Raw genomic sequence first — 18,952 nt, 5'->3', positions numbered from 1 at the left:
TTTCGCGTACAAACCAATGGGCATAAAAGGAGCACTGAGACTCCACACTGGTATTTTTGTAATGTCTGCAAGTTCCTCTTGATGTATTGTTCTTACGTAGATGTTTAGAGGAAGAAAGGAAAAGAGATCGTATAGGCCTTATCTTCCAGAATTATTGAATAAAACAAAGTCAGGTTGGATGGAGCTTTGAGCCACTTGTCCAATGAAGAATGTCCCTGCCCAAGGCAGAGGGCTTGGAGCAGGTGATCTTCCATGGTCCCTTTGAACCCAAACATGCTACGAGTCTATCGTTCTATGAAAACGAGTTGTACGTAAGTAGGAATGGACTAAGTCCTTGGAGCCACACAGTGAAGCCGCTTCAATGCTAGAAGGGATGAAATGCTGAAGTACCAGGCATGGGCAGGTGATGTTGAATTGTGCAGGAAATTTTTGGTAAGATGCACAAGCAGAACGGAAGCAAGAAAGTTGATGTCTCCTCCTTCTGAATGAGACTGTCACTACAGGCCGTTGGGTGACACAGAAAAAAGTGACGGACTCACACCCTTGTGAGATACTGTGGAAAGCAGCATGAGCTGCCAGGTTTGAGTATCAGGATGGACGTGAGCCTGCAATATAAGATTGTACAGATACATCGATCAGCATTTTTGAGAGTATAGAGAGTGAGACGAGGAATGAGCAGAAGGAATGAGCTAATAAGGTGATGGAGAGCTGGATACACAGTCCGGCAGTGTAAAAATAACTCCAGCTCTCGGGTGGATTCAGGGAGGTTCTTTGCCCTGTCTGCGGAGTAGTCCCTGGTGCTTCTCTGCGTGCCGGGTGCCACGCTGCCAGATAACATTGGCTCGTTGGGCAGTCCTTAATGGCATGGAATTTAACACGACTAAGTGCCAGATTCATGCACCTAGGACGGAGTAACACCAGATACAAGTATGAATTAGGAGATGAGTTTCTGGAGAGCAGCCCTGCAGAAAAGGGCCATGAGGGGACTACTGGATGGACATCAGGATGGGGTTGGTCAAGCAATGTGGCCCTTCTCCAACTGACCTGCCTGTACTAGGTTATCACAAGCCTGTCAGACCCCTCCATGCTGTGTGACAGGTATGGTGCTCACAGCATTGAGGGCTCATTGAATGTGGAGAAAGGCCCCAAAACCCTCCAGCTGATAAACCCAGGGAAATTTTTCAGAAGGCCAGAGGAGCGGGGATCTCTGTCCACACTGCTGGTAATTCAGCCAGGATGCAGTAGCCAGAGCTACCCTCTCCCTTGCTCTCTAATTCCTGGTCTGCCTTGGATCCATGGATTTTGGAATGCTGGGGCGATGGCCAGGAGAAACTGTTTGCTCTCTGGCCTGTGTGGCGAAAGCCTTGCAGGGCAAAGTAGGGCTGTTTGAGCCCCGCTGCCAAAGCCACGCAGCCTGCATGTGCCAGGGTGACCTGTTTACCCTGTCCTTGCTCCCCCGTCCGCATTGAGCACGCTGAAAACCTGGGGAAGAGCAGGATGTGACAGAGACCAGGCATGCAGGAAAATTGTCACGTCCTTTGGCCCTGAGGCAGCGTGGGGCCAGTATAAAAGCCAGCCCAACTGATGGCTCTCTCAGCCGCTTCCGTCACCTCCTTCTCCTTGGGAACCAGGTGAGCTGGAAGCCCCTTTTCTCCTCCACCTCCTCCTCCAGGACAGGGTCTAGCCTTCGAGGGCAGCTCAGCTGGTACCTGCTCCTTGGTCTTATGTTAGTGCTCCGAGACGGGGGTGGCGGGAGAGGTCAGAGGAGAGACAGTCTGTCGCGGAGACAGGCTGAGGCTGGGCTGAGCTGGCCCTTTGCTCCAGGCTAGTGATGAGCATCCCTGGGCCTGGCTGCTATGCGCAGGACCCCGCTGAGCTCGGGCAAAGAAGCCCTTGTTTCCCGCTGTGCAGCCCCCTGCCTTGGCTTCCTTTTGGTGGGGTTGCAGGCTGCTCCTGAGGTGTCCCTGTGCTCTGCTTCCTCCCTGCCCTCTCTCCCAGGTGCACCTCCAGCCCCAAGCCATGTCCTGCTGCAACCCGTGCCAGCCCTGCCAGCCCTGCGGCCCGACCCCGCTGGCCAGCAGCTGCAACGAGCCCTGTGTCAGGCAGTGCCAGAGCTCCAACATCGTCATCCAGCCCTCCGCCGTGGTGGTGACCCTGCCCGGCCCCATCCTCAGCTCCTTCCCGCAGAACACCGCCGTGGGCTCCTCCACCTCCGCTGCCGTTGGCAGCATCCTCAGCTCTGAGGGAGTGCCCATCAACTCCGGGGGCTTTGACCTCTCCTGCATCACCAGCCGCTACTGCGGCAGCAGGTGTCGCCCCTGCTAAAGCCACTGGTGACGGCCCGGACAAGGATCCGCTGGAACCCAGAAGATGATGCCAGGCTGAACGACGGAGACTCTGGCCATTGCTTTGAGAGGGGCTGAGCATGCCTCACGCCTCCTGCAACGGGTGTCAGCCCTGAGGAAGGGGCCAGCCTGGGCTCTCTTGAAACATGACCGATGCCTCTCGTTGCCTTCCTCCACTCTCTCCTTTTCCTCCTTTGCCTTTGTTTTTGTCCACTCCCCTGGGCCATGAGGCCCACCAAAGCCAGCCTAGGGGGGACCTGCCTGTCCCTCTCCCTCTGTGGGGCACTGGCTCTTGGCTGTCCGCGCGACCCTTTCCCTGTGGCCTCCCCTCAGAGACATCTTGTTTCCCTCTTTGGACTCATTAAACTCTGCAGCATCCCAGCCCCTGGCTCTGTGTGGTCCTTTCCTCTCTGGATGTTCTCTAAAGCTGCGCAGGGAGGAAGGAGATGCGCCGGGAGGGAACAAATGGGGGAGCAAGTGGATCCTTTCTCATTCCTAGACCAATGGGAGGGCAGCACACACAGCCCCATGGCCTCCTTTGGTCGCTGTCCCTCGGAGCTGAGGACAACATCTCTGGCCACTGCACAGCCCGTGCCCATCAGCCCTTCCCGTGCTGTGTGTCTGCCCAGAAATAGTCCCCTTGGCCTCCAAACAAGCCCTGCGGATGGTGATGCCAGCTTGCCCTGTCTTCATGGGACGAGCCCGGTGCTGCAGGAGGCCCTGGGAGGTCAGCAGCCCCACGGGCACTCAGGGCAGTTCCTCTTGCTCTGGATGGAGCTGTGCTGGGGGAGAAGGCTCAGGCAGAAGGTGGCGACGAGGACGGAAGGAGGGAATAGCAGGAGAAATCACCCTGGCTAGAGCCCACAGCCGCCGCCTCCTCACCTCCCCACCCATCTCCAGGAGGAAGGGGCAGGGTGTGCATCCGAGGGCAAGGGTAGCTACGGCAAGTCCCCTCTCATTCCGTCACGTCCGTACAGCGGGTCCCTGCAGAGGCCAATGGGCATCATTGCCCACTGTCCTCTGAGGGGAACATCTGTGGCAGAAGGAGTCTGCTCCTGATGGCACAGAGAGAAAGCAGGAAAAAAGCACATAAATGACAAACACTCATGGCACTTGCATGAACCATAAGTGGGGCAATACTGAAAAGACCTTGGCTGGCTTCCAGACCCACCAGGCTGCTCTCTCCCTCTCCCTCTCCCTGCGCAACGCGACAGAGGGGGGAAGAAGGTGAAAAAGGCTGTGGGTCGAGGCAAAGCCAGGGGCATCACTTACCCGTTACTTTCACTGGAAAAACAGACTTGACTGGGGGAACATTCCTCAAACATATTGCCAACGAAAAATAGAGCAGGGTGGAGAGAAACAGCAAAAAAGCCCTTAAGATGCCTCCACCCCGTCCCCACGTCTTCTCCACAGCCTCAGCTTCCCTCCTTCATTCACGGCTCTTCTATTTCCCCCACCGCGCAGCAGCGCAGGGGGCTGCGGATGCGGGGGCTGCGGTCAGCACACACAAGTTTCCTTCTGCGCAAAGAGGGACTTCACCTGACCTGCTCAGGAAGAAGCAGCCGGGTTTTGGCACCTTCCCCTGAACCCCTTGTCTCTGCCTCCCCAGACACACGTGCTCGGCCTTCAGACTCCGTGTTCTGTGCGTGACCTGGAACTCATGGAGCTTGAACACCAAAGGAGCTGGACTCAGAGCTGCGCGACTGCCCCTGTGGCACCCCATCTCACAGCCGAGCAACATGCGGAGCCCCGTCCCTTCCCTTCCACACCCATTTGGCACGAGGTCTCAGGCCGTGCCTCACTGAGCACCAGGCCAAAGTGCACCTGGCCCTGGCCTGGACACGAGGAGCCTGCGTCCCGCCCCAGCCCCCAGCAAGACGGCACCATAAGGGGACCGATTCAGGGACAGGGGCCCGCAGGGGCGGGCAGGCTTTCCTGGCCCTGTACTTAGAGCAAGAGGTGGGGGTGCGGGGGCAGAGGCTGCGTTTCAGCTCCCTGGGCACCTCTCTGCCCGGCCAAAGGCACCGCCTCTCAGCTGTAATGGGCTCTGGCTGGCAAGGGCAATCTGCTGCTCTGCAGTGCCCAGGGACACCCCCGGGAAGGCCAAGGTCTTCACCCTGACCCACGCAAGTACAGGCTGACACACGTGTGCTCATTCATGCCTGCACGGAACCAGGCAAACCTCTGCACACTTACAGAAAGACAGGAAATGGCAATGAGCGACCATCAGAGAGAGATGGGGGGAGCAAGAGGAAAGGATGTGCCGTGCCCTCTCCCATGGCAGTCCTGGGGCCAACGCAGATGAGAAGCATGGGAGCGGTGCCCCTTTCCCGACAACTGTGCCGCAAGCAAGCCCACAGGAATGAGCCAGGCGCACATCACCTCTCCGCATGGGATGCCACCAGCACTTGAGCTGCGTCTTCCTCCTGCGCCGGCACGTTCCTGTCCCGGAAATCCTTGGCCTTCTCATGCCGGCACTTAGAGCAGCCTTCATGTGGGAAAGCACGTGCCGTAAGCAAGGAAATGAAAAGGCAGCGGTGCAGGAAACCAGGACACAGCCCATACCATTAGGTGGGATGGTCTGCATTTGCCAGGAACTTGTCAGAAAATTATTACTTCCGCAGAGGGTGCCTCTGGGCCCGAGGCAGTGCAGGACTGCTATAAAAGGCGGCCCGACTCTCTGCGCTCTCATGCGCTTCTCTTGCCCCCTTCTCCTTGGGAATCAGGTGCGTGTGAAGTCTCTTGCCCTCCTCCTTCCAGACCAGGTCTTTCCTCCATGGAGGGCTCAGCTCGTGTGGGCTGTGCTAGCCCCGGGCTGGGAGCTGCTTCTCACGGGAGAGGGAAGGGGGGAGAAGGTCTTCTGCAGAGAGAGCCTGGGACGTAGCTGAGGTGGCTCCTGGGCTTTCAGCTGGGCAGCGTGTGCTGGGCCAGGAGATGCGGTGGCCCCGCTGTGGTTGGGTGCAGTGCTGCTTCTCATGTTTCCCCGTTTCTGGCTTCCCCTGCCCTCTCTCCCAGGTGCACCTCCAGCCCCAAGCCATGTCCTGCTGCAACCCGTGCCAGCCCTGCCAGCCCTGCGGCCCGACCCCGCTGGCCAGCAGCTGCAACGAGCCCTGTGTCAGGCAGTGCCAGAGCTCCAACATCGTCATCCAGCCCTCCGCCGTGGTGGTGACCCTGCCCGGCCCCATCCTCAGCTCCTTCCCGCAGAACACCGCCGTGGGCTCCTCCACCTCCGCTGCCGTTGGCAGCATCCTCAGCTCTGAGGGAGTGCCCATCAACTCCGGGGGCTTTGACCTCTCCTGCATCACCAGCCGCTACTGCGGCAGCAGGTGTCGCCCCTGCTAAAGGTGCTGGCAACAGCTTTGGGCAAGAACCTTCAGGACCTCAGAACATGGACCGGAGATGGAGCTCCGTGCCATTGGCCCCTTCTTCCACTCAGCCTTTTTGCCCTCTTCCCTTTGCTGTCGCTGCCTCCCAGCACCAGCGTGGCTGGCACCTGTTGGCCTCCCTCCCTCTGCAGGGCAGGCAGACGGACACCCTGCAGGAGCTCCACCGCACCTCAGCGGCTGCCCCTGGCGCTGCCTCGGAGCCACCTCCTTTTCTTCTTTCGACTCATTAAAGCTGTGCTGCATCCAGGCCTGTGCCTCCGAGTCCTCCCTCCTTCTGTGGCAGCTCTCCCAGTCTGCCCGGGGAATAACGGGGGAGGAAGGGGAGGGTGGAACTCTTACAGAATCGGATCTCCTCAAGGCACTACTGGGCTCAACAGAACAACTCAGACACACGGCACCCCATGGATGATGTAAGGTTCCCCTCAGGCTCTTCCTTCCAACAGTTTCGGGCAGAGAAACCATCTATTTCAATGTCACTGGCCACTGGGCACCTTTTGGCAGTACGAGACAGGCCCCCACCTAACCATAGCACAAATGCTGGAGATGGCCCTGCCCAGACTCAGCTACCCTTCCTCACCCAGTGCTCTGAGGCAAGGCCAGTCTGAGCTCTGCTTACACCACCACTGCTCCTCATTGCAGAGCAGGGTCTTCTAGCACTGCAGCCTGTAGCCAGTGGCCATCTATCCGCCAACAGACCCTGCACTCCACTTGGAGCCACATGGGCACAATGAAAGGCAGGGCTGTGCCCTCACAGTAGGACACCTGCCTCACACTGGGCCGTGCGGGGAACCGGACCCGTCTGGGCAGTTACACTGGCAGGACGAGTACTGGTACTAATCCCAGGAAGGCATCTCCCCAGCATGGGTCCAAGGCCCTGCTCTGCCCTGCGCCCAGGCAATGGACCCCGGGGTGGAGTCCTTCAAAGTCAACAGAGCTGTCATCTAGAAGACCTAGATAATCAATACCAATACACTCCTCTGGGCACATCAATCTGACACCTTAGAAGTGTAATATGGACCTGCTGACTTACCCTTTGGGGACCGTCATTTCTCTTGATCGCTACAAAAGCCTTCTAGAGAAGAAGTTCAAAAGTTCATGTTCCTCTCTGCTATTCCCTGCCTATAGCATATGAGTCTTTAAGTGAACAAGTCTAGGAAATGAAGAGGACGATAACCATGCAGCATTTAATTTTCTCTGCCAAAAATGCTAGTCTTGATTGCCATAAACTCTTTTGGAATGCAGATTTTCTTTGTCGTGACGGTGGTGCAGTGGAGTGGTTTGTATAAAGTGACGTCATGATTGAAGGACATCACTGAGACGATCATAGAATCATAAGATAGTCCAGGTTTGAAGGGGCCTTCAGAGATAACCTGGTCCAATCTTTCATGGGATAGGAGGCCTAGATGAGATTATCTAACCACCTTGTCCAGTTGCATCTTGCAAACCTCCAGCAATGGGGACTCCGCCGTGTCCCTGGGGAGGCTGTTCCAGGGAATGGTTGTTCTTACTATAAAAATTGTAGTTCTTACATCAAGGTAAAACCTCTCCAGGTGCAACTTGTACTTGTTGGCCCTTGTCTTCTCCATGAGGCTTCTTGTGATGAGAGAGCCTCCCTCCTCTTTGTAGACAGCCTTTAAGTACTGGAATACTGTGATCAGGTCCCCCACCAGAGAAAAAAGGCCTAACTCCTTCACTCTTTCCTCACAGGACAGGTTCTCCAGCCCTTTGGTCCTTTGACACATAAGAGGGGCTGGTGGAGCTTGCAAGAAGCAGATTTTCTTGCTCATGAGAGTGGTGTAATGGAGCAGTTTGCATATGATGAAATCATGATTAAAGGACATGTTGTGGTTTAACCCCAGCTGGCAACCAAGTACCACCACACAGTTGCTCGCTCACTCCTGCCCACACCACACCACCCCCCACCCTCCCCATTGGCATGGGGAAGAGAATCAGGAAAGGTAAAACTCACATCTTGAGATAACAGCAATTTAATAATTGATGTAAAATGAAATATAATAGTAGTAGTAGTAGTAGTGTGACAAAAAGGGGAGGGAGAGAGGAATAAAATCTGAAAGGGAAAAAACAAAACAAGTGATGCACAATACAATCGCTCACCACCCGCTTACCGATGCAACAACCAGACTGCCCAAACCGCTCCCCCTGAGTTTATATACTCAGCATGACATTCTATGATATGGAAGATCCCTTTGGCCAGTTTGGGTCAGCTGTCCTGGCTGTGTCCCCTGCCATTTCCTTGCACACACACCCCACACCCCCACACCCCCCGCCTTATCACTGGCAGGGCCTAAACAACCCAAAAGTCCTGGACTTAGTATAAATGTTACTTAGCAACAACTAAAACCATCAGTGTGTTATCAACATTATTCTCATACCAAACCAAAAACATAGCATTGTACCAGCTATGGAGAAGAAAACTAACTCCACCCTGGCCAAAACCAGGGCAGGACATCACTGAGGGGATCACAAACTCAGTGATAACCAGGAAAAAGGGGAAGAATGGCTGTGCCTGCCAGCAGGCAACACCAGCATTTTTTCTGGTGACAAGAACATCTACATCGTTTTTGACACGCCAGTGATGGTATACCAGGCCTCCATGAAGGGGGCCTGATGAGGATGTAGAAATTCAGCAAGGTCTGCAGGTGCTGACTGCTCCACACAGTGACAATGAGGAGGCCATTCCCCACCAAGGTTAGAAGACACATGGAGGAAATAATGGCACATGGGAGCATGTGCCCACCTTGGGAGATGTGGGAAGCCCGGGGGAATGACATCACTTACAGATGTCCTGCTCTTCTTTGCTGTGGCCCAGTACATGACCGGGAGGAATCAGCTGCCCAGACCAGACTGAAGGAATAAAGCTGTGGTCGGTTAAATCTATTCTCTCTATTGCTGTCAGACGGATAATCAGAACCTGTTGCCAACTGACAGAACCTGACTATCCAAGGTGAAGGTCTGACCATGCCTGGGCAGAGGTGTGGGTGGTAGACCAGAGCAGAGAGGACTTGGCAGACATCTGACCAACACTGCTGGTTTGCTGCAACTGACCATGGCATGATATTGCTTGTAGAGGAATGAAGGCAGTGGGCTGATTACATTGATAACATGCAGCTGTGGCCTTGCCGCAAAGGCAGTGGGTTATTGTCACGGACGATGTGCAGCTGCAGCTCATCCTGCTAAGTGGTTAAATAGCCCTGAGGCGTGTGGGAGAGAGGCTGGTTGGAGGAGGAGCAGGGAGGAGCTGGATGTAGCCGAGAGAAGCAGCAGTGTGGCCTGGCCTCTGGAGGATGGAGACACAGCATGGACAGTAGGATGTGACCCATGGTAAAGCCTTGTGGCAGCTTGCTAGTTTTGCTCGTGCTGTGACAATTGGTGTCCCATGTGAGGAAAACTGCTTGGGCCTCAGTCTGTAACAACCACTGACACCTGTTGTAACTCACTGAATGTCTGTGTTTCCTGGGTGCTTTGGTTTCTTGATTGTCTCATTCTTAATTGCCTGCTTCAAATATCCAAGATGCCTGACAGCTATGTATCTATAGACCATGGGTGGGGGTTACATTATGTGTGATTAGGACCAGGAGAGAATGCTGGCTGAGAGCTGATACTGTCATTGCCCGATGGAGCATGACACACCTGCTAAGCTGACCATCCTTCAAAAGCAATTACCATCGGTTCATCCACAAAAAAAAAACCGTTAAATTAATTTAGCATATTGCCAAGTGATAGAATCCACTGCAGGGAGTTCTCCCCTTCCCCTCCCCTTCCTCCCCCGTTATTCCCCGGGCAGACTGGGAGAGCTGCCACAGAAGGAGGGAGGACTCGGAGGCACAGGCCTGGATGCAGCACAGCTTTAATGAGTCGAAAGAAGAAAAGGAGGTGGCTCCGAGGCAGCGCCAGGGGCAGCCGCTGAGGTGCGGTGGAGCTCCTGCAGGGTGTCCGTCTGCCTGCCCTGCAGAGGGAGGGAGGCCAACAGGTGCCAGCCACGCTGGTGCTGGGAGGCAGCGACAGCAAAGGGAAGAGGGCAAAAAGGCTGAGTGGAAGAAGGGGCCAATGGCACGGAGCTCCATCTCCGGTCCATGTTCTGAGGTCCTGAAGGTTCTTGCCCAAAGCTGTTGCCAGCACCTTTAGCAGGGGCGACACCTGCTGCCGCAGTAGCGGCTGGTGATGCAGGAGAGGTCAAAGCCCCCGGAGTTGATGGGCACTCCCTCAGAGCTGAGGATGCTGCCAACGGCAGCGGAGGTGGAGGAGCCCACGGCGGTGTTCTGCGGGAAGGAGCTGAGGATGGGGCCGGGCAGGGTCACCACCACGGCGGAGGGCTGGATGACGATGTTGGAGCTCTGGCACTGCCTGACACAGGGCTCGTTGCAGCTGCTGGCCAGCGGGGTCGGGCCGCAGGGCTGGCAGGGCTGGCACGGGTTGCAGCAGGACATGGCTTGGGGCTGGAGGTGCACCTGGGAGAGAGGGCAGGGGAAGCCAGAAACGGGGAAACATGAGAAGCAGCACTGCACCCAACCACAGCGGGGCCACCGCATCTCCTGGCCCAGCACACGCTGCCCAGCTGAAAGCCCAGGAGCCACCTCAGCTACGTCCCAGGCTCTCTCTGCAGAAGACCTTCTCCCCCCTTCCCTCTCCCGTGAGAAGCAGCTCCCAGCCCGGGGCTAGCACAGCCCACACGAGCTGAGCCCTCCATGGAGGAAAGACCTGGTCTGGAAGGAGGAGGGCAAGAGACTTCACACGCACCTGATTCCCAAGGAGAAGGGGGCAAGAGAAGCGCATGAGAGCGCAGAGAGTCGGGCCGCCTTTTATAGCAGTCCTGCACTGCCTCGGGCCCAGAGGCACCCTCTGCGGAAGTAATAATTTTCTGACAAGTTCCTGGCAAATGCAGACCATCCCACCTAATGGTATGGGCTGTGTCCTGGTTTCCTGCACCGCTGCCTTTTCATTTCCTTGCTTACGGCACGTGCTTTCCCACATGAAGGCTGCTCTAAGTGCCGGCATGAGAAGGCCAAGGATTTCCGGGACAGGAACGTGCCGGCGCAGGAGGAAGACGCAGCTCAAGTGCTGGTGGCATCCCATGCGGAGAGGTGATGTGCGCCTGGCTCATTCCTGTGGGCTTGCTTGCGGCACAGTTGTCGGGAAAGGGGCACCGCTCCCATGCTTCTCATCTGCGTTGGCCCCAGGACTGCCATGGGAGAGGGCACGGCACATCCTTTCCTCTTGCTCCCCCCATCTCTCTCTGATGGTCGCTCATTGCCATTTCCTGTCTTTCTGTAAGTGTGCAGAGGTTTGCCTGGTTCCGTGCAGGCATGAATGAGCACACGTGTGTCAGCCTGTACTTGCGTGGGTCAGGGTGAAGACCTTGGCCTTCCCGGGGGTGTCCCTGGGCACTGCAGAGCAGCAGATTGCCCTTGCCAGCCAGAGCCCATTACAGCTGAGAGGCGGTGCCTTTGGCCGGGCAGAGAGGTGCCCAGGGAGCTGAAACGCAGCCTCTGCCCCCGCACCCCCACCTCTTGCTCTAAGTACAGGGCCAGGAAAGCCTGCCCGCCCCTGTGGGCCCCTGTCCCTGAATCGGTCCCCTTATGGTGCCGTCTTGCTGGGGGCTGGGGCGGGACGCAGGCTCCTCGTGTCCAGGCCAGGGCCAGGTGCACTTCGGCCTGGTGCTCAGTGAGGCACGGCCTGAGACCTCGTGCCAAATGGGTGTGGAAGGGAAGGGACGGGGCTCCGCATGTTGCTCGGCTGTGAGATGGGGTGCCACAGGGGCAGTCGCGCAGCTCTGAGTCCAGCTCCTTTGGTGTTCAAGCTCCATGAGTTCCAGGTCACGCACAGAACACGGAGTCTGAAGGCCGAGCACGTGTGTCTGGGGAGGCAGAGACAAGGGGTTCAGGGGAAGGTGCCAAAACCCGGCTGCTTCTTCCTGAGCAGGTCAGGTGAAGTCCCTCTTTGCGCAGAAGGAAACTTGTGTGTGCTGACCGCAGCCCCCGCATCCGCAGCCCCCTGCGCTGCTGCGCGGTGGGGGAAATAGAAGAGCCGTGAATGAAGGAGGGAAGCTGAGGCTGTGGAGAAGACGTGGGGACGGGGTGGAGGCATCTTAAGGGCTTTTTTGCTGTTTCTCTCCACCCTGCTCTATTTTTCGTTGGCAATATGTTTGAGGAATGTTCCCCCAGTCAAGTCTGTTTTTCCAGTGAAAGTAACGGGTAAGTGATGCCCCTGGCTTTGCCTCGACCCACAGCCTTTTTCACCTTCTTTCCCCCTCTGTCGCGTTGCGCAGGGAGAGGGAGAGGGAGAGAGCAGCCTGGTGGGTCTGGAAGCCAGCCAAGGTCTTTTCAGTATTGCCCCACTTATGGTTCATGCAAGTGCCATGAGTGTTTGTCATTTATGTGCTTTTTTCCTGCTTTCTCTCTGTGCCATCAGGAGCAGACTCCTTCTGCCACAGATGTTCCCCTCAGAGGACAGTGGGCAATGATGCCCATTGGCCTCTGCAGGGACCCGCTGTACGGACGTGACGGAATGAGAGGGGACTTGCCGTAGCTACCCTTGCCCTCGGATGCACACCCTGCCCCTTCCTCCTGGAGATGGGTGGGGAGGTGAGGAGGAGGCGGCTGTGGGCTCTAGCCAGGGTGATTTCTCCTGCTATTCCCTCCTTCCGTCCTCGTCGCCACCTTCTGCCTGAGCCTTCTCCCCCAGCACAGCTCCATCCAGAGCAAGAGGAACTGCCCTGAGTGCCCGTGGGGCTGCTGACCTCCCAGGGCCTCCTGCAGCACCGGGCTCGTCCCATGAAGACAGGGCAAGCTGGCATCACCATCCGCAGGGCTTGTTTGGAGGCCAAGGGGACTATTTCTGGGCAGACACACAGCACGGGAAGGGCTGATGGGCACGGGCTGTGCAGTGGCCAGAGATGTTGTCCTCAGCTCCGAGGGACAGCGACCAAAGGAGGCCATGGGGCTGTGTGTGCTGCCCTCCCATTGGTCTAGGAATGAGAAAGGATCCACTTGCTCCCCCATTTGTTCCCTCCCGGCGCATCTCCTTCCTCCCTGCGCAGCTTTAGAGAACATCCAGAGAGGAAAGGACCACACAGAGCCAGGGGCTGGGATGCTGCAGAGTTTAATGAGTCCAAAGAGGGAAACAAGATGTCTCTGAGGGGAGGCCACAGGGAAAGGGTCGCGCGGACAGCCAAGAGCCAGTGCCCCACAGAGGGAGAGGGACAGGCAGGTCCCCCCTAGGCTGGCTTTGGTGGGCCTCATGGCCCAGGGGAGTGGACAAAAACAAAGGCAAAGGAGGAAAAGGAGAGAGTGGAGGAAGGCAACGAGAGGCATCGGTCATGTTTCAAGAGAGCCCAGGCTGGCCCCTTCCTCAGGGCTGACACCCGTTGCAGGAGGCGTGAGGCATGCTCAGCCCCTCTCAAAGCAATGGCCAGAGTCTCCGTCGTTCAGCCTGGCATCATCTTCTGGGTTCCAGCGGATCCTTGTCCGGGCCGTCACCAGCGGCTTTAGCAGGGGCGACACCTGCTGCCGCAGTAGCGGCTGGTGATGCAGGAGAGGTCAAAGCCCCCGGAGTTGATGGGCACTCCCTCACAGCTGAGGATGCTGCCAACGGCAGCGGAGGTGGAGGAGCCCACGGCGGTGTTCTGCGGGAAGGAGCTGAGGATGGGGCCGGGCAGGGTCACCACCACGGCGGAGGGCTGGATGACGACGACGGAGTCCTGGCACTGCCTGCAACAGGGCTCATTGCAGCTGCTGGCCAGCGGGGTCGGGCCGCAGGGCTGGCAGGACTGGCACGGGTTGCAGCAGGACATGGCTTGGGGCTGGAGGTGCACCTGGGAGAGAGGGCAGGGAGGAAGCAGAGCACAGGGACACCTCAGGAGCAGCCTGCAACCCCACCAAAAGGAAGCCAAGGCAGGGGGCTGCACAGCGGGAAACAAGGGCTTCTTTGCCCGAGCTCAGCGGGGTCCTGCGCATAGCAGCCAGGCCCAGGGATGCTCATCACTAGCCTGGAGCAAAGGGCCAGCTCAGCCCAGCCTCAGCCTGTCTCCGCGACAGACTGTCTCTCCTCTGACCTCTCCCGCCACCCCCGTCTCAGAGCACTAACATAAGACCAAGGAGCAGGTACCAGCTGAGCTGCCCTCGAAGGCTAGACCCTGTCCTGGAGGAGGAGGTGGAGGAGAAAAGGGGCTTCCAGCTCACCTGGTTCCCAAGGAGAAGGAGGTGACGGAAGCGGCTGAGAGAGCCATCAGTTGGGCTGGCTTTTATACTGGCCCCACGCTGCCTCAGGGCCAAAGGACGTGACAATTTTCCTGCATGCCTGGTCTCTGTCACATCCTGCTCTTCCCCAGGTTTTCAGCGTGCTCAATGCGGACGGGGGAGCAAGGACAGGGTAAACAGGTCACCCTGGCACATGCAGGCTGCGTGGCTTTGGCAGCGGGGCTCAAACAGCCCTACTTTGCCCTGCAAGGCTTTCGCCACACAGGCCAGAGAGCAAACAGTTTCTCCTGGCCATCGCCCCAGCATTCCAAAATCCATGGATCCAAGGCAGACCAGGAATTAGAGAGCAAGGGAGAGGGTAGCTCTGGCTACTGCATCCTGGCTGAATTACCAGCAGTGTGGACAGAGATCCCCGCTCCTCTGGCCTTCTGAAAAATTTCCCTGGGTTTATCAGCTGGAGGGTTTTGGGGCCTTTCTCCACATTCAATGAGCCCTCAATGCTGTGAGCACCATACCTGTCACACAGCATGGAGGGGTCTGACAGGCTTGTGATAACCTAGTACAGGCAGGTCAGTTGGAGAAGGGCCACATTGCTTGACCAACCCCATCCTGATGTCCATCCAGTAGTCCCCTCATGGCCCTTTTCTGCAGGGCTGCTCTCCAGAAACTCATCTCCTAATTCATACTTGTATCTGGTGTTACTCCGTCCTAGGTGCATGAATCTGGCACTTAGTCGTGTTAAATTCCATGCCATTAAGGACTGCCCAACGAGCCAATGTTATCTGGCAGCGTGGCACCCGGCACGCAGAGAAGCACCAGGGACTACTCCGCAGACAGGGCAAAGAACCTCCCTGAATCCACCCGAGAGCTGGAGTTATTTTTACACTGCCGGACTGTGTATCCAGCTCTCCATCACCTTATTAGCTCATTCCTTCTGCTCATTCCTCGTCTCACTCTCTATACTCTCAAAAATGCTGATCGATGTATCTGTACAATCTTATATTGCAGGCTCACGTCCATCCTGATACTCAAACCTGGCAGCTCATGCTGCTTTCCACAGTATCTCACAAGGGTGTGAGTCCGTCACTTTTTTCTGTGTCACCCAACGGCCTGTAGTGACAGTCTCATTCAGAAGGAGGAGACATCAACTTTCTTGCTTCCGTTCTGCTTGTGCATCTTACCAAAAATTTCCTGCACAATTCAACATCACCTGCCCATGCCTGGTACTTCAGCATTTCATCCCTTCTAGCATTGAAGCGGCTTCACTGTGTGGCTCCAAGGACTTAGTCCATTCCTACTTACGTACAACTCGTTTTCATAGAACGATAGACTCGTAGCATGTTTGGGTTCAAAGGGACCATGGAAGATCACCTGCTCCAAGCCCTCTGCCTTGGGCAGGGACATTCTTCATTGGACAAGTGGCTCAAAGCTCCATCCAACCTGACTTTGTTTTATTCAATAATTCTGGAAGATAAGGCCTATACGATCTCTTTTCCTTTCTTCCTCTAAACATCTACGTAAGAACAATACATCAAGAGGAACTTGCAGACATTACAAAAATACCAGTGTGCAGTCTCAGTGCTCCTTTTATGCCCATTGGTTTGTACGCGAAAACAAGGTCAGGTCTCAGCAGACCAAGTTTGCAGGGCTAGAGCAGCTGGAGCCGTTCCTGTCTGAAGGATCACAAAAACACCCAAAAGAGAGAGCCCAGGCTGACATCACCTGCCTGCACTGGACCCCTCTGGCACTTAGGCCGTGTCTTCTGCCCACAGTGAGGCAGCCTTGCCCCGGAAACCACGGGCCCTCTCATCGCAGCTCTCAAAAGAGACGTCTGTGACGGGACGGGTATGACATAAACCAGGAAACGCAAGGGCAGCGTAGAGGGAAAGAGCAACACATGCCATGTCATTACCGGGGATGTTTCCGTTCATTAGCAGCATGCCGGAAAATTGCTGCTTATGCAGCGGCTGCCTTGGCCCTGAGGCAGCGTGGGGCCAGTATAAAAGCCAGCCCAACTGATGGCTCTCTCAGCCGCTTCCGTCACCTCCTTCTCCTTGGGAACCAGGTGAGCTGGAAGCCCCTTTTCTCCTCCACCTCCTCCTCCAGGACAGGGTCTAGCCTTCGAGGGCAGCTCAGCTGGTACCTGCTCCTTGGTCTTATGTTAGTGCTCCGAGACGGGGGTGGCGGGAGAGGTCAGAGGAGAGACAGTCTGTCGCGGAGACAGGCTGAGGCTGGGCTGAGCTGGCCCTTTGCTCCAGGCTAGTGATGAGCATCCCTGGGCCTGGCTGCTATGCGCAGGACCCCGCTGAGCTCGGGCAAAGAAGCCCTTGTTTCCCGCTGTGCAGCCCCCTGCCTTGGCTTCCTTTTGGTGGGGTTGCAGGCTGCTCCTGAGGTGTCCCTGTGCTCTGCTTCCTCCCTGCCCTCTCTCCCAGGTGCACCTCCAGCCCCAAGCCATGTCCTGCTGCAACCCGTGCCAGCCCTGCCAGCCCTGCGGCCCGACCCCGCTGGCCAGCAGCTGCAACGAGCCCTGTGTCAGGCAGTGCCAGAGCTCCAACATCGTCATCCAGCCCTCCGCCGTGGTGGTGACCCTGCCCGGCCCCATCCTCAGCTCCTTCCCGCAGAACACCGCCGTGGGCTCCTCCACCTCCGCTGCCGTTGGCAGCATCCTCAGCTCTGAGGGAGTGCCATCAACTCCGGGGGCTTTGACCTCTCCTGCATCACCAGCCGCTACTGCGGCAGCAGGTGTCGCCCCTGCTAAAGCCGCTGGTGACGGCCCGGACAAGGATCCGCTGGAACCCAGAAGATGATGCCAGGCTGAACGACGGAGACTCTGGCCATTGCTTTGAGAGGGGCTGAGCATGCCTCACGCCTCCTGCAACGGGTGTCAGCCCTGAGGAAGGGGCCAGCCTGGGCTCTCTTGAAACATGACCGATGCCTCTCGTTGCCTTCCTCCACTCTCTCCTTTTCCTCCTTTGCCTTTGTTTTTGTCCACTCCCCTGGGCCATGAGGCCCACCAAAGCCAGCCTAGGGGGGACCTGCCTGTCCCTCTCCCTCTGTGGGGCACTGGCTCTTGGCTGTCCGCGCGACCCTTTCCCTGTGGCCTCCCCTCAGAGACATCTTGTTTCCCTCTTTGGACTCATTAAACTCTGCAGCATCCCAGCCCCTGGCTCTGTGTGGTCCTTTCCTCTCTGGATGTTCTCTAAAGCTGCGCAGGGAGGAAGGAGATGCGCCGGGAGGGAACAAATGGGGGAGCAAGTGGATCCTTTCTCATTCCTAGACCAATGGGAGGGCAGCACACACAGCCCCATGGCCTCCTTTGGTCGCTGTCCCTCGGAGCTGAGGACAACATCTCTGGCCACTGCACAGCCCGTGCCCATCAGCCCTTCCCGTGCTGTGTGTCTGCCCAGAAATAGTCCCCTTGGCCTCCAAACAAGCCCTGCGGATGGTGATGCCAGCTTGCCCTGTCTTCATGGGACGAGCCCGGTGCTGCAGGAGGCCCTGGGAGGTCAGCAGCCCCACGGGCACTCAGGGCAGTTCCTCTTGCTCTGGATGGAGCTGTGCTGGGGGAGAAGGCTCAGGCAGAAGGTGGCGACGAGGACGGAAGGAGGGAATAGCAGGAGAAATCACCCTGGCTAGAGCCCACAGCCGCCTCCTCCTCACCTCCCCACCCATCTCCAGGAGGAAGGGGCAGGGTGTGCATCCGAGGGCAAGGGTAGCTACGGCAAGTCCCCTCTCATTCCGTCACGTCCGTACAGCGGGTCCCTGCAGAGGCCAATGGGCATCATTGCCCACTGTCCTCTGAGGGGAACATCTGTGGCAGAAGGAGTCTGCTCCTGATGGCACAGAGAGAAAGCAGGAAAAAAGCACATAAATGACAAACACTCATGGCACTTGCATGAACCATAAGTGGGGCAATACTGAAAAGACCTTGGCTGGCTTCCAGACCCCACCAGGCTGCTCTCTCCCTCTCCCTCTCCCTGCGCAACGCGACAGAGGGGGAAAGAAGGTGAAAAAGGCTGTGGGTCGAGGCAAAGCCAGGGGCATCACTTACCCGTTACTTTCACTGGAAAAACAGACTTGACTGGGGGAACATTCCTCAAACATATTGCCAACGAAAAATAGAGCAGGGTGGAGAGAAACAGCAAAAAAGCCCTTAAGATGCCTCCACCCCGTCCCCACGTCTTCTCCACAGCCTCAGCTTCCCTCCTTCATTCACGGCTCTTCTATTTCCCCCACCGCGCAGCAGCGCAGGGGGCTGCGGATGCGGGGGCTGCGGTCAGCACACACAAGTTTCCTTCTGCGCAAAGAGGGACTTCACCTGACCTGCTCAGGAAGAAGCAGCCGGGTTTTGGCACCTTCCCCTGAACCCCTTGTCTCTGCCTCCCCAGACACACGTGCTCGGCCTTCAGACTCCGTGTTCTGTGCGTGACCTGGAACTCATGGAGCTTGAACACCAAAGGAGCTGGACTCAGAGCTGCGCGACTGCCCCTGTGGCACCCCATCTCACAGCCGAGCAACATGCGGAGCCCCGTCCCTTCCCTTCCACACCCATTTGGCACGAGGTCTCAGGCCGTGCCTCACTGAGCACCAGGCCGAAGTGCACCTGGCCCTGGCCTGGACACGAGGAGCCTGCGTCCCGCCCCAGCCCCCAGCAAGACGGCACCATAAGGGGACCGATTCAGGGACAGGGGCCCACAGGGGCGGGCAGGCTTTCCTGGCCCTGTACTTAGAGCAAGAGGTGGGGGTGCGGGGGCAGAGGCTGCGTTTCAGCTCCCTGGGCACCTCTCTGCCCGGCCAAAGGCACCGCCTCTCAGCTGTAATGGGCTCTGGCTGGCAAGGGCAATCTGCTGCTCTGCAGTGCCCAGGGACACCCCCGGGAAGGCCAAGGTCTTCACCCTGACCCACGCAAGTACAGGCTGACACACGTGTGCTCATTCATGCCTGCACGGAACCAGGCAAACCTCTGCACACTTACAGAAAGACAGGAAATGGCAATGAGCGACCA

At 57.3% G+C, this 18,952-nt stretch overlaps 2 protein-coding genes and 3 pseudogenes across 2 annotated transcripts; 3 read left to right on the top strand and 2 right to left on the bottom strand.

Annotated features, from left to right (window-relative positions):
- Nucleotides 1–1,549: 1,549 nt before the first annotated feature.
- On the top strand, nt 1,550–2,726 carry LOC130160102 (feather keratin Cos1-2-like). Its single transcript, XM_056362368.1, has 2 exons — nt 1,550–1,631; nt 1,999–2,726. The coding sequence occupies exon 2, from the start codon at nt 2,020–2,022 to the stop codon at nt 2,323–2,325; it is 306 nt and encodes a 101-aa protein (XP_056218343.1). The 5' UTR covers nt 1,550–1,631; nt 1,999–2,019; the 3' UTR covers nt 2,326–2,726.
- A 736-nt stretch (nt 2,727–3,462) lies between these two features.
- On the top strand, nt 3,463–5,977 carry LOC130160342 (feather keratin Cos2-2-like; annotated as a pseudogene).
- A 3,606-nt stretch (nt 5,978–9,583) lies between these two features.
- On the bottom strand, nt 9,584–12,098 carry LOC130160340 (feather keratin Cos2-2-like; annotated as a pseudogene).
- A 736-nt stretch (nt 12,099–12,834) lies between these two features.
- LOC130160114 (feather keratin Cos1-2-like) lies at nt 12,835–14,011 on the bottom strand. The gene is made up of 2 exons (XM_056362378.1): nt 13,930–14,011; nt 12,835–13,562 (listed from the first exon to the last, which is right to left on the bottom strand). Exon 2 carries the CDS (start codon nt 13,539–13,541, stop codon nt 13,236–13,238), a length of 306 nt encoding a protein of 101 aa, XP_056218353.1. The 5' UTR covers nt 13,542–13,562; nt 13,930–14,011; the 3' UTR covers nt 12,835–13,235.
- A 1,608-nt stretch (nt 14,012–15,619) lies between these two features.
- Nucleotides 15,620–17,106, top strand: LOC130160134 (feather keratin Cos2-2-like; annotated as a pseudogene).
- The last annotated feature ends 1,846 nt before the right edge of the window (nt 17,107–18,952 follow it).

This window comes from Falco biarmicus, chromosome 17 (assembly GCF_023638135.1).
Source record: "Falco biarmicus isolate bFalBia1 chromosome 17, bFalBia1.pri, whole genome shotgun sequence".
NCBI classification, from domain to species: Eukaryota; Metazoa; Chordata; class Aves; order Falconiformes; family Falconidae; genus Falco; species Falco biarmicus.
This window is presented reverse-complemented; position numbering and strand designations above follow the sequence as displayed.